This window comes from Wyeomyia smithii, chromosome 1 (genome assembly GCF_029784165.1).
Source record: "Wyeomyia smithii strain HCP4-BCI-WySm-NY-G18 chromosome 1, ASM2978416v1, whole genome shotgun sequence".
NCBI classification, from domain to species: Eukaryota; Metazoa; Arthropoda; class Insecta; order Diptera; family Culicidae; genus Wyeomyia; species Wyeomyia smithii.
This window is the reverse complement of record NC_073694.1, coordinates 30,894,246-30,906,945: the sequence shown is the minus strand read 5'-3', so window position 1 is coordinate 30,906,945 and position 12,700 is coordinate 30,894,246. Positions and strand designations below refer to the sequence as shown.

Genomic DNA, 12,700 nt, shown 5'->3' with positions numbered 1-12,700 from the left:
AAATCGTTACTGATGGCTAGTTGAGCCGAGGGCGATAAAACAACGTTCGGTTCAGTTTGAAACAAGCACAGGTAGCGAGGTTGTGTGAGTGGATTGTTTTGATTTGGCGCACCTTGTTCAGTGACGGTGTGAGTTTGAATGTTGCTAGCCAGCGACGTCATGCGGTCGGAATTGAAAACCAGCAATAGAGGACATCTAGGAGCACACTTTGAAATATTTACGAATGGATTCTTCTACTCACTCAAAAATGTTAAAAATTGATCGTTCAAATCAAACGATAATTGTTTCTTAATCATTTTCGGATGAAAATATTGTGAAACGATACTTCTAATGACGGCTTTGCGACAGACTTCGAACTGGTACACGATTTTGTTTTCTTGAAGAAATTTCACCCTCAAATACATAATAGATAATAAAGAAACAAAGAATGCTATTACCCATGCTATTCGGATCAGTCCTGACCTGGCAGTTGTTTAAACAATGCTGCTGTCACTCGTTCAAAAGAGGCCAGTAGATGTTCTGTTTATCAAAGAAAAGCGTCGTCGTCACTCTACGTTTTTATTTTGCATTCAAACAACCGGCATAAGCTTGAGCACTGAGTGGCACCCCCGCCAAGTAAATCCGGATCACATATCAAAAAGTTCAGCTCCTTCCTAGTGATAAGATCGAAGATAGTCATAGATAGAAACAAGCTGGCGTTATTTGTATTCAATGTTTAACCCTCTTCCGCTCACAAGGTTTTTCATATGTAACGGGTTAATCGAGGCAAAAAAACATTGAGCTTGAGCTTCAACGACCGCACAGAGACGTTTCTATAGGCAAAAGATGCCATTTTGTTCTTTTGTTTTAGTTTTTTGGGACACGACTCATTTTTGAGAAACTATATAAAAATGCTATTTTGGGAAGGTATTGATGATTAAAAATATTTTTAGGGCCCAAACGGTTGGTTTATAGATGCGACGTATTCGGCAAAGTTGTAAATAAGAATATTGTGTTTCGGAAATATATATACACCTTAAAAAATTATTTTGTTTTTTTGAGAGTTAAAAGACAAATTAAAAGTTAATTATCTAAATAAAAAAGCTCAAAATTACAAAAAAATATCTGAACAAAGAAAGAAAGAAAGTTCTATCTGAAGCTGCAAGTCGTCGTTTGACTTCGCGCGGCGTTGTCACATGCAGAGTTGCCAATGTTCCAGTTTAAACTGGATTCCTCCAGTTTTTTTCAAGTGATCCAGTCAAACAGTTTATTCCCAAAATCTTCCAGTTTTTTCAGATATTTGCCAGTTTTATCCAGTTTTTTATTCGCTGAGCTCCGTTTGATTTTCGGAAATTTTTTTAAAACGTAAATTTTGTAGATTGATAAATTATTTTAACAATTCTTAACAGCATTTTCAGTATTCTATCTTCTCGCACGAAGCACAGTCAAATTAAAGACTGCATGACATGGTTGAGATGAAACCAAACAAATAGATTTTAAAAAAATTCTATTTATTTTCTGTTGCGGAGCAGTTAAAAAATTGTTAGAAGAATTAAAAGTTAAACTTCACTGATGTAACGAAAGAAAATGCTGCTCTATTTTTTGATTTTGAGATAGATTGATTGCGTATTTTGAATTTTGCTGCTGTTAGAGGAAATTTTTCAGTACATAATTTTAACAAAATGTAAGCCCGAAACAAAACACTTCTGATTAAAATGAGTAATTTTTTGCGAAGAGTTATCTCTTTAGTTGCTGTATAAAAAACTGTCATTGAACCATAACAGAAAAGCACTCTCACAATCACTTTTTTGCTTTTTTTTTCATTTTTTTTGGAATCCAGTTTTTTCCAGTTTTTTCTTCCGCCTTTTTCCAGTTAAATCGAAAATTGTATTGGCAACTCTGGTCACATGTCACAAGAGTATCAAGGGACATGAATTCCTTAACCTCTTCGAAGATTTCCCCATCTAGCTCCACCTCAGCAACAACATCACTAGCACTCCCACGTTCTCTGCCAGCTACCATGTACTGCCAGCCACCATGTATTTCGTTTTGGCAGAGTTTATGACAAGCCCTAATCTCGCAGCTTCCCACCTGAGAGGTCCGAAGGCCTCTTCCACAGCTCTACGGTTGATATCAATGATGTCGGTATCGTCCGCAAAACCGAGAAGCATGTGCGACTTCGTAATGATGGTGCCGCTTCTCTGCACACCAGCCCTCCTTATAGCACCTTTCAATGCGATGTTGAACAATAAGTTCGACAGCCCGTCACCCTGCTTCAAACCATCTAACGTCACGAACGAGTCCGATATCTCACCGGCCATCCTGACGCACGATGTAGAACCTTCAAGGGTGGCACGTATCAGCCTAATCAGCCTTGTTGGGAAGCCATGTTCAATCATAATCTGCCATAACTCATTTCTCTTGACTGAATCGTACGCTGCCCTGAAGTCTATGAACAGATGGTGCGTCTGCAAGTTGTATTCTCAAAATTTATCGAGGATTTGTCGCAAGGTAAACATTTGGTCCGTCGTTGAGCGTCCCCCTCGGAAACCGCATTGGTACTCGCCAACAAAGGTCTCCTGCAACGGCCTCAGTCTGTGGAACAGGATGCGGGAGAGAATTTTGTACACGGTATTGAGAAGTGTTATGCCCCGAAAATTGCTACAGTCCAGGCGATGGCCTCTTTGGTAGATCGGGCATATGAGACCCTCCAACCAGTCCGAGGGCAATTCTTCATCAGACCACACTCTCAGCATGATCCGATGGATGGCACGATACAGCTGTTCGCTCCCGACTTTAAAGAGTTCGGCGGAAATGCCGTCCTACCCAGCTGCCTCGCAGTTTCTCAGCTTTTTCACTGCTTTCTTCACCTCGTCCATGGATGGTGGATCCACAGCTTGACCATCATTCTCAATAGTCAACCTGCTCCTTTCGACAGCACACTGAAGTGTTCCTTCCAAACGCCTGGCCACCTCTGTTTCATCGGTTATCAGGTTCCCCTACCTATCGTTGCACATGACAGGGGCTGACACGTTTCGATTACTGATTCCGTTGACTTTCTTGTAGAAGCTCCTCGCATCGTGCCTGGAGAAGCAACCTTCCGCCTCCGCAAGAATACGCTCCTAATGCTGTCGTTTCTTCCGGCGATGGAGCCTCTTTCCAGCGGCTCTTGCTTCTCGATATCTACCCATGCTCTGACGCGTCACAGCCGTGGCCAACATGTGACCCCTGGGGCGGTTCTTCTCTTCCGTCACCCGCTGGCACTCAGCGTCAAACCACTCATTGGGCGCAGCTGCCGCAGTTGTACCCAACACTTCTCGCGCTGTAGTGCTGATCGAACTGTGGATGTGCCTCCACTGTTCATTCAGGTTCCCTTCAACTCTTTCCTCAATCCGTTCATCAACTTTCTGCGAGTACTCTGCAGCCACTCCTTCAGTTGATAGCCGCTGGATGTTCAACTGCATCCTCCTCGTTGCCTTGGATTTCAGCACGTTGGACAGCCGGGCGCGGATTTTGGCTACTACGAGATAGTGATCCGAGTCAACGTTCGGTCCTCTGAACGACCTCACGTCTGTAACGTCTGAGAAGTGCCGTCCATCAATCAGAACGTGGTCGATTTGAGAGCAAAGCTCTCCATTCGGGTGCATCCAGGTGTGCTTACGTATGTTCCGGCGTTTAAAATAAGTGCTACAGATAGCCATCCCCCTAGCTGCAGCGAAATTAACAAGCCTCAGCCCATTGTCGTTCGTAGTAGAGTGGAAGCTTTCCCTACCAGTAATTCATTGTTTTATTGAAAAAAATGTTGCATGTTTCTATTCACCCCGCAATGGGACGAATAGAAACACTCGCCAATAAAATACGTTTTCCTTGTTCTGATAGAAAATTCTAGTTTTAATTTGAAGAAAAGAGAACAATTGCATCATATTTATTGATATGAGAGGCAAGAAAACGATATAAAATATCAAAACAGTGGAAATGTTCGGTTTATTACTTCATGTTTGTTATCTTATGAATGAATATGTTCTATTAGAGTCCTGATTAGGAACAGAAGGACTTGGGGTTGGGTCAAGCATTTTTACCGGTCTGGCATCTTCCGGTGTTTCATCTAGGACACGACATCCGGGAACATTTTGTCTTGGTGGATCTGAAACCTTGATTCATATCTCTCGGGTCACTCCATGTCGAGCATCATGCAGCAGATAAATCAGACTCATCACGTTTTTGGAAACTAGCGTGGTTGTCTACTGGATTGAAGTCTAAAGGTAACATCTGATTTATCACAGAGTAGTTGATTCTTTATTTCGTAACCGCTTGACAAGGAAACAGTTTTTTTGCGTAAAATCTTAACAGCAACAGGCGGAGTGAATACGTTTTTGGACTTTTTTTTTAGTAAGTCCTGACCATGATGGGCTGAAAATGCACAAAACATGTTCCAGACATCATTTTACATATAAAACATCATAGCATTTCTCAAATCCACATGTTTTGGTACAAAAAATAGCCGCTACGGCGTTGTTTCTATTCGCCCCGTTAATCTGAGAACCGCGAGTTTTCCATGAAACATAGGTAACGTGGTGATGAATACCTTACGGCAATCCTTTAATTCACCGTAAAAACTTGAAATGCTTAACTACCGACCCAGTATATCACACGAACAAGTTCTAAGTGAAGCAGAATGGCTTCCACAGACAAAGTTTTTTGGTACTCGGAAACGTTCAGAATTTGAGCCCCCATTTTGCATTTTTTAAGCAAACCGACAGTAGTGCTGCTAACCCAAAAATGGGTTTGCAGGACTTGTTTACTATTGAACTATCGAAGAAAATATTTTTTGCATGGTTTTTAAATGTAATCGAAGACTTGAAATCGCATTTTTCAAGTTCGGAAGTTTTGTTTCTATTCGCCCCGTTTTACGGTACCCTAGATGACAAAATCAAAGTGAGTTTCTCATATTTTCTATACCACGAAATCCACAGTCTTTCGCAAGGCTATAATCAATTTCATTGCCAATAATCATTGGGGTATGCGTTACAGTTAATTCGGTGTCACATTTTGCTCCATTTTTGTTTGCTTCGTATGTTTCTGTGTTTCGCTTTACTTGTGTTTTTGTGTATGTGAATCGTTCCGAAGTGATTCTCTTTACTAACTGCTAGTTTTACAAAATATAATTCATATTCTAAAACTGTACTCCGCACTAGGGTGTCGCGACTACAACTATTATATAGGCTATCTCTGTTGCAACTGCTGTCTAGCATTAATGATGTTTCGTTTTCTGTGTTTTATCACTTGCGTCGATCAAAATCCATCCTGCTTTCGCGTTGACTTACGATACCTACGTTGTTAAGGACAGTGCACATTGGACGTAACTATGTCTGTGTACGTTTTTGAATGTATGTGTGTTTAGCAAACGTTTTCTATTTTGTCGATGGAACGGAACAAAGAATAAATATATGTATAATTGCACTCTCTTTCTTTTCCTAGTGACATTAGTCTCCGATCTAAATTTGAACTAAGGTTAGTAAAATGCAAAAAATTAAGTACTTTTGTTATGGTTGCATTGTTGCCACCTGTATGTGCCAATATGTTACACATTCGTACGTTATTGTACTGTAGTTTTTCTTGTCAGTTGAGTAGCTAAATGCGTCGCAAAATCAACTAAACTAACGTTATTTTATACTCAAGTCAGTACCGAAATACATTTATAGCTGTAAAAATACTTTGGATGGAATACAATGTTTTAGCAGACAGAATCAGAATTTCGAATAAAACATTTATCAATAATAAAATAACGCAACTGTAGAGTTGGACGGAATAGTAATCGTCTTACTTTTCTCTTACAAAAACTGTAAACTGCAAGAGAGGTAAAAGATCATGTGTTTTTCTTTGGGGTAGGTAAAACCCCAAGCAATTGAGGTGTAATAGAAATATGCTGCTGTTTCTAACAACCTAAGTTAAGGAAGTAAAATATTTTTAAATATTATTCATTTTTGTCACAATAGACGGTTCCAACTTCAATTCGAAATCGCACTCCACGAAATGCATCAAAGCCAGTCGTTGTGTCACTAACCATAGAATATCTTATTTCTCTTGTTCTCCAATTATAAATAAGACAAAATTTCTAAACAAATCAAACATCAAAATAATCTCATCACTTTGTTTGGTTACCTGTTTTTTTTTTAAGTTTTGCGGCCCAGTCACGTTGCTAGAAAGCTACAAGCATGTCCCCGTAGTCAAACTATAACGAGATGATATTCTTTCCTCCTCTCAGTTCCAATTACCACTCATCATCGTCGTCATACTCCTTCTCCTAGGCATCTTCAACATTGCCTCCACCAATTGGTCGAAGTACAATTCTTGGGTCGGGGTCCAGCATCCGGTCTGACTCCTCGGCACTGCTCAAGCAGGAATCTTTATTGTCTGGCATCAGGTTCCGCCGTTCTTCATCTTCTTGACGGGTCGGAATTTCCGAAACAGGTGCGTACTGCGTATGGGACACCAGTGGATCCGTGCTAGGATTTAACGCCAGAATCTGTCCGCCACTGTTACCCTGCAGCTGCCGGGCCAGACCTTGCTTCTTTGTCAAAGCGCATGGACACACACAGTTCCGGCGCCAATCAGCTACTTTAACATAGAGACCTTGATTTGTATTAACAAACAGGACAAACATTAGTTTGGGGTTTGATAATAACGAACAACAACTTTATTACCGAGTAGAAAGAATCCAAGAATTGTTATGAAAACCCCGGCCACAATCAGGCCAATATCAAGTTCTTCCTCTGGAATGCTGTCACCGTCCGGGTGGGCTTCTGGATGCTGTTCCGTGTCACTGTAGTCAGCTGAACCGCTGGCAATCATTGCGATGCCTGAAAAATTGAACGAATTGGAATCAGAATTGCTTAGACAAAATGGCTATTATATTTCAAATTTCGGTTGAATGATTTAATCGCAATGTATTACAGAATATAATAGGTATGTTTTGCTGATATCGACTTAGTTTTATAATAAACTGAATTAGCCTTAATTATTTTATAAACTATATTAACCACGTTGAGAATTGTCACTCTGTTTGATCACAATAATCGGCCGTCATATGCCGTTCTTTATTTTCAAACACATTTTCAACCTATATCACATTGCATATACCTACTAAAACATAGTTTACACAAGGTCCTATCACACTTCAAACCACTCCTTCATGTTCTATAAATACCGGCATTTGCATTTCCCTAAAGGCATTTATTATGCATACAAAAAGCCACTGTAACTTTTATCTCTACGCACAACGCAGCATTTCCCTAAAAACGGCGCAATTCAAACGGGGCCTTGAGAAGCTTTACCTACATTTTCCGGAAGTGACCATGACCTTCCACACCCCAGGTAGAGAAAAATCATGTAACTACCACACAAAGCCCTCCCACTACCACGCAGTCGAATTCGCAATAAAATTTTAAAAATTATTTCAAACACTGCACCGTAAAATCGTATTGAATCTTACCTGCGGCCAGCGAAATAAGTCCAAAAATGAGCACCGACACCTGGGCAGCAGGTTTCCGGAGCATCTTCAGCGACGATACGGCTGCTGTTTGGGCCAGTAGTCCTCCTCCGCCGCCATTGCTGCCTCCACCGGTACCCGGACGTGTTTCGTACGAAACCGTCGTCGGCTGATAAACGGGACCACTTCCGGGCATTTTATGTTTCTGTTGGAAGCCACGTTAGAGAAAAAAATCAGCTTCACTCCAAAAGCAGCACACAAATAAAACCGAGCTCCACCCCAACTTACCTTCGAGCAAGAAAAAATGCAATGTGCAACGTAATACTCCGTAAGGTAATTCACTGAACGTTGGAAGAATGTAAACGTATGTTATTTATGATTCATTCGATCGAAAACATCAATGCAGGAACGGCAAAGGAAAGTAGACTGTTTCTCTTCTTAGCGTTTCACCACCTCATACTCATGGAACAAGGCAAAGAACGTGAATAATTACAAGTTCTGCTTGAATTTCTAGTAACACTGGCGATAGTATTGGTGCTAGTATTAACACTACTAGTATTCCCCCCTTATGCTCTTTCACGGCTTCATCCAAACCTGTCTACGTATCGCAACTATGTTTTGTGTTCCAGCTTCGCCTAATTTGGTGCTTCTAGATTTGTATTTCTTTTCGCGAAACTTCCGATTCGGCGTGGCGACAATCAGGTTTTCCAGCTGAAACTTATTTCACGATATCAAGCTGAACTGGACCGAAGATAATTATGTTCGATTGCTCACTTCAACACTCTAGAAGCGAAACTTATTCCTATTCTGTCCCGAGTGAACTTCGAGCTGTGTTGTAATTTGAAAACCGATTTTTCCTGGCTTGATTTTTCAACGCAACAAATCCCCGTTCCACACAATCTTGTTGACGCGCTCTTTCTCTCTTCTCCAGATTGACTCAATGAGTATTAAAGATATTATTATATACCTAGTATTCTTTTATGCTCATTGAGATTGACTTAGCAATGGGCGATATTGTATCGGTATCGGAAATATCGATACTTTTGAGACGATATTTCGATTTTTTGGATCGATACACAAGCGTCCGATACTCGACCGTATCGATACTGAAAAACGCGATATTTGTATCGATATTCTTTTATGCATACGGACCAGCTAGCTGACATGTTACAAGGGCTAACATCTTAATGTGTACACGAGATCACCGCCACTTTTGATACGCTATGTTATGCTGTCTGTCAGCGTCAGTGGAGCCCACACATCGTAGAACCGCTGCGATGTTGGCTGCGATAAAGCAAAGCAAATCGGATGGAGATGCCAGCTAGTTGATACGAGCTGGAACCACTGAAAAGCTGCCACTGTCAGTATAAGTATCGCACAAGTCTATTTGCACTAGCAAACTTGAGCCTGTATTACACTCTTTGACCAAGCGTCAAATATTTGGCACTTTTTGACAGATAAAAATTTGGTCGAAGATAATTATTTGTCACTCTCCAATTTTAACATGAGGCAAACACGGGCAAACAACAACCATGATGTCAAATAAATTTGACCATTATGTCAGAAGGTCAAAAATTTGACCATTAGACAAAGAGTGTACTACAGGCTTTAGATGGAGAAATAGATAGAGAGAATGTTGTGAGCCAAACGAACTGTCAAAATCTGAGCCAAACGCAGCATAGGGCCAAATTCGAAATTTGTTTTACTTAAGCCACACATTTAAAGCCAATAGGAGTGCTAAATAATAACGTGTTCTCAAATACTTTCAAGAATAGGCATAGCTCTACGTTGCATTATTAAGGCACAAAACTTATATTGTTTCTCTGACAATTGATTAAAATATTGTTTGTTTACATTTATACTAAGCTTCATTTGTTTTTATTTCAATTAATTCTACTTTCTGCGTTAAAATGCATCCACAAACCCCTCAAACGAAATTCAACGTTATCAGAAATGATGTTTGGCTTCGATTTAGTTGGGCTATAGCCCAACGAGCGGGAGCCCAACTAAAACGTAGCCCAACTAAACATAGCCCAACGAGCGAAACTTGACTGTATTTTAAAAACAAATATAAGTTTTCTGGTTACACTGTTCAGATCGAATATTTGCAAGCGGAAACTAACTCATGCTTTCCGTCGACACAAGTTAGAGTACAAGTGAAAAAAAAAAAAAATATTTATTAGTTAGAAAAATTCAGCGGTAGACTTCACTATCTTATTTTCGCTGACATATCTAACTTTTTTACGCATCAACTTCCTCATCAATTAATATGGAAGTGTGTCAATAATTTATACAAATAAGACGGGAGCTTCCAGCCCATTGGGCCAGTGAACACAAATCTTGAAGATATAAGATGTTTAATTCATTTGTTTGCCAAAGCTCAGAATTTCTGCATTACCTGTATGTATTTGTTTGTGAAGTCATTTGATTCATGCTGCTCTAGAGAATGCGGATAGATACCAGAAAAACAACAAAAAGTCGGCACATCAAATTTTCATTGCTGGAAACCACCAAAATTTTGCTGATTTTTGGTGTGCTGTGCTTCCAGCAATCTGTTCAGCAAAATGAAATTTGCTAATTATTCAGTAATGCTCAATTGCATAAAAGTGACAGGTCGTTTGCTGCATGTTCGGTAAAACATAATACAACTTGCTGGTTGTCAGCTATGACAATTTGCTGTTCATTCAGCAAAGCATAAATCAATTTGCTGGTTAACCAGTTAATTCAAGGGAACCATGTTTTCGTCAGGCACCAGATTCCATCCGCCCATCGGATCATAGGCAAATTACTGTTGAACTAGAGATGTATGATTATCATTTCAACTTTTAAGTTCATCTAGCCCAACAAGGACTTAGCTATGGTCCCATATTCGCTATCAGGAGCTTAGCGATGATCCCGTACCAGCTGCGCAGCGATTTGGCGCGTTTTACTAATGACAGCTTGACGTAAATTTTTTGACATATCAATTCTTTTGCTGGATTCCAGCAACCATTCATTTACTGTTTTCTGTTCAGCAAATAGTTTTGCTGTATTTTCGCGAATCGAATACTGGTTTTCAGTAAATTCAGGGTGGCCACTCAATATCAATTTTCAATTTCCCGGTTTTTTCCCGGTTTTCCCGATGATATTTAGTGAAATTTCCCGGTGTTTCATTTTTAAAACATATGAGAAAAAAATCAATTTTCACATGCTTATTTGTGCCTTGCAAAAATAGTGTTACAAAACTATGAAAAACATTCCTCCTTCATCGTGTTTAGCTGTTTGTCGACTTTAGCAAGTACCTTCATGGTGATCTGTTGCACAATTTTCGCCCTCTTTATCTCCAAATCGTTGACAATCTTTGCCTTCTCGCGCTTTTTTGCTTTCTTCTGCATCTTTCTCTGTCAACCTTCTCTCGAGCTTGCAGTGCTTCTGTATCAGGATGCCAATGAAATGCGTGGGATAAATTCAAGAGTTGGGGCATAGAGTTTTTGTCTTCTAGAAAAATGTCCTCAGGCAAAACTTCAAGTGGACTTTGGGAAGAAGAGCCTCAGAGTGACCAATGAAAAAAATGCACATGAAACTGTCTAGATGCATTTTGCAAAATGCATGAAACGTTGAGATCTGTTATTTCAAAACAATTTTTTTTTTCGAAAAACTTCGATCCTGGGACTTTAAAATTTTCGAGCTGGGGTAAATGTAATGTATAAGAAATTTTCTCATGGTCCGTAAAATAAATTCAACTGACACTCTGAAAAAACAATTTGAAAAAAAAAATATTTTAGCTACTTTTTGTTTTTGATATAGAAAAAATCTGAGAAATCTTTAACAAATAGCTCTTCAAGGTGGCGTCTTTCCCCAACAAAATCAAGTAGTCAAAAGGTCCAACACAGAATGAAAAAAAATTTTTTGCTGCTTTTTGCTGCTTGTGGTTAAAATCATACCAAAAATCGGGAAGTACAAACCGGGTAGCTCCGTTCCGGTCCGGTTCGAAATAAAATCGAGGCTCGAAGTTTCCGGTCCTATTTGACTTTTGACCGGATTCTCCCCGATGCGATGTCGAACACTATTCACAAGAAGTTTCAATACGCCTCCCGCAACGCTGATAACTTTTTGACTTCTTTAAAATCTGACAATATATGTTACGGAACAGTAAATTTATCCACCTGATCAAGACTGATTTTATTTGACGCAGATCTTGCTGCGAAGCCGCTGTCGACTTTAACTGAAACCAACAACCAGCTTTCCCCTATCCGGCAGAATCATGCCAGTTAGGTAAACATAAAAAAACAGGGTCTCATGTTGACATTTCCTCAGAAACTGTTGAACAAATAAAGCGGCAGACATGAAGGAGGATGATTTTCCCGGCGTGAAGCCTAATTTCCCGATTTTCCCGTATTCTTTCCCCGGTGATTTAAAATTCCCGGCTTTTTTCCCGCTTTTCCCGTTTTTCCGGTAAAGTGGCCACCCTGAGTAAATGTATTTATCAAAAATTCAAAAAATGATCTCAGCTATAGTATCGATACTTCTGGTATCGATACTTTTTGACCGATATTTTGAGTATCTCGATACTTTTGGTTCTTCGGGTATCGATACTGAAGTATCGATACTCTCCGTCGTATCGCCCAATGCTAGATTGACTCACGCTCACCATGTCACTGTCGAACTGACAGAAATAGAGCTGTGCTGTTATAAATGTTCCAGTTTGAAAATCTTGTACTACCTTTCGTTGCATTGTGAAATGGGGCAAACGGAATGCGCTTGATACATGCAGTGATGTTCACGACCAGGGGTCTGACATTTAATGAGTATCCCGTATTCAAAATCTTAAGGCAATATGGCATCATTTGTTCAGTAAACAACTTGAAAACGAAACGTGTAAATGGTGTTACCAAAATTATCACAATAATGATTGTCATTACTGGCAAATTTTGTCGTGATTTGCGGTGTCAGTGGTACCGCAACGTCAGTGGTACCACAATGTCAGTGGTACCGCTATAAAATTTGGTAACGCGACTTATATATCGGATTTGACGTTTATAGCATAGCCCTATTCACGACAGAGCCCAAAGTATTTTGAAAATAGAAGGTATGATTGGTGGGTCATGACATATGTATTGAAATATCAGCATAAAATAGTTACCATGAAGCAATCCACGAGACAGTTGCGATCAGCTGATTTCAGTCTGTTTTCAACCTATGACAGTTTTATGTATGTTCGATGGGTCGCAACTTGGTTGCAATCCGGACCCA

The 12,700-nt window shown here is 39.9% G+C and overlaps 1 protein-coding gene across 1 annotated transcript; it reads right to left on the bottom strand.

Annotated features, from left to right (window-relative positions):
- Positions 1-4,954: 4,954 nt before the first annotated feature.
- On the bottom strand, positions 4,955-8,416 carry LOC129717601 (uncharacterized). The gene is made up of 4 exons (XM_055667619.1): positions 7,757-8,416; positions 7,472-7,673; positions 6,684-6,839; positions 4,955-6,612 (listed from the first exon to the last, which is right to left on the bottom strand). The coding sequence occupies exons 2-4, from the start codon at positions 7,662-7,664 to the stop codon at positions 6,284-6,286; spliced, it is 678 nt and encodes a 225-aa protein (XP_055523594.1). The 5' UTR covers positions 7,665-7,673; positions 7,757-8,416; the 3' UTR covers positions 4,955-6,283.
- Between the last annotated feature and the right edge of the window lie 4,284 nt (positions 8,417-12,700).

Coding starts and splice junctions, on each gene's coding strand:
- LOC129717601 (XM_055667619.1), bottom strand. CDS start 7,664: ATGCCCGGAAGTGGTCCCGTTTATCAGCCGACGACGGTTTCGTACGAA. Junction 6,840..7,471: donor ACTTATTTCGCTGGCCGCAG/GTAAGATTCAAT, acceptor TCAATTTTTCAG/GCATCGCAATGATTGCCAGC. Junction 6,613..6,683: donor TCTTGGATTCTTTCTACTCG/GTAATAAAGTTG, acceptor ATACAAATCAAG/GTCTCTATGTTAAAGTAGCT.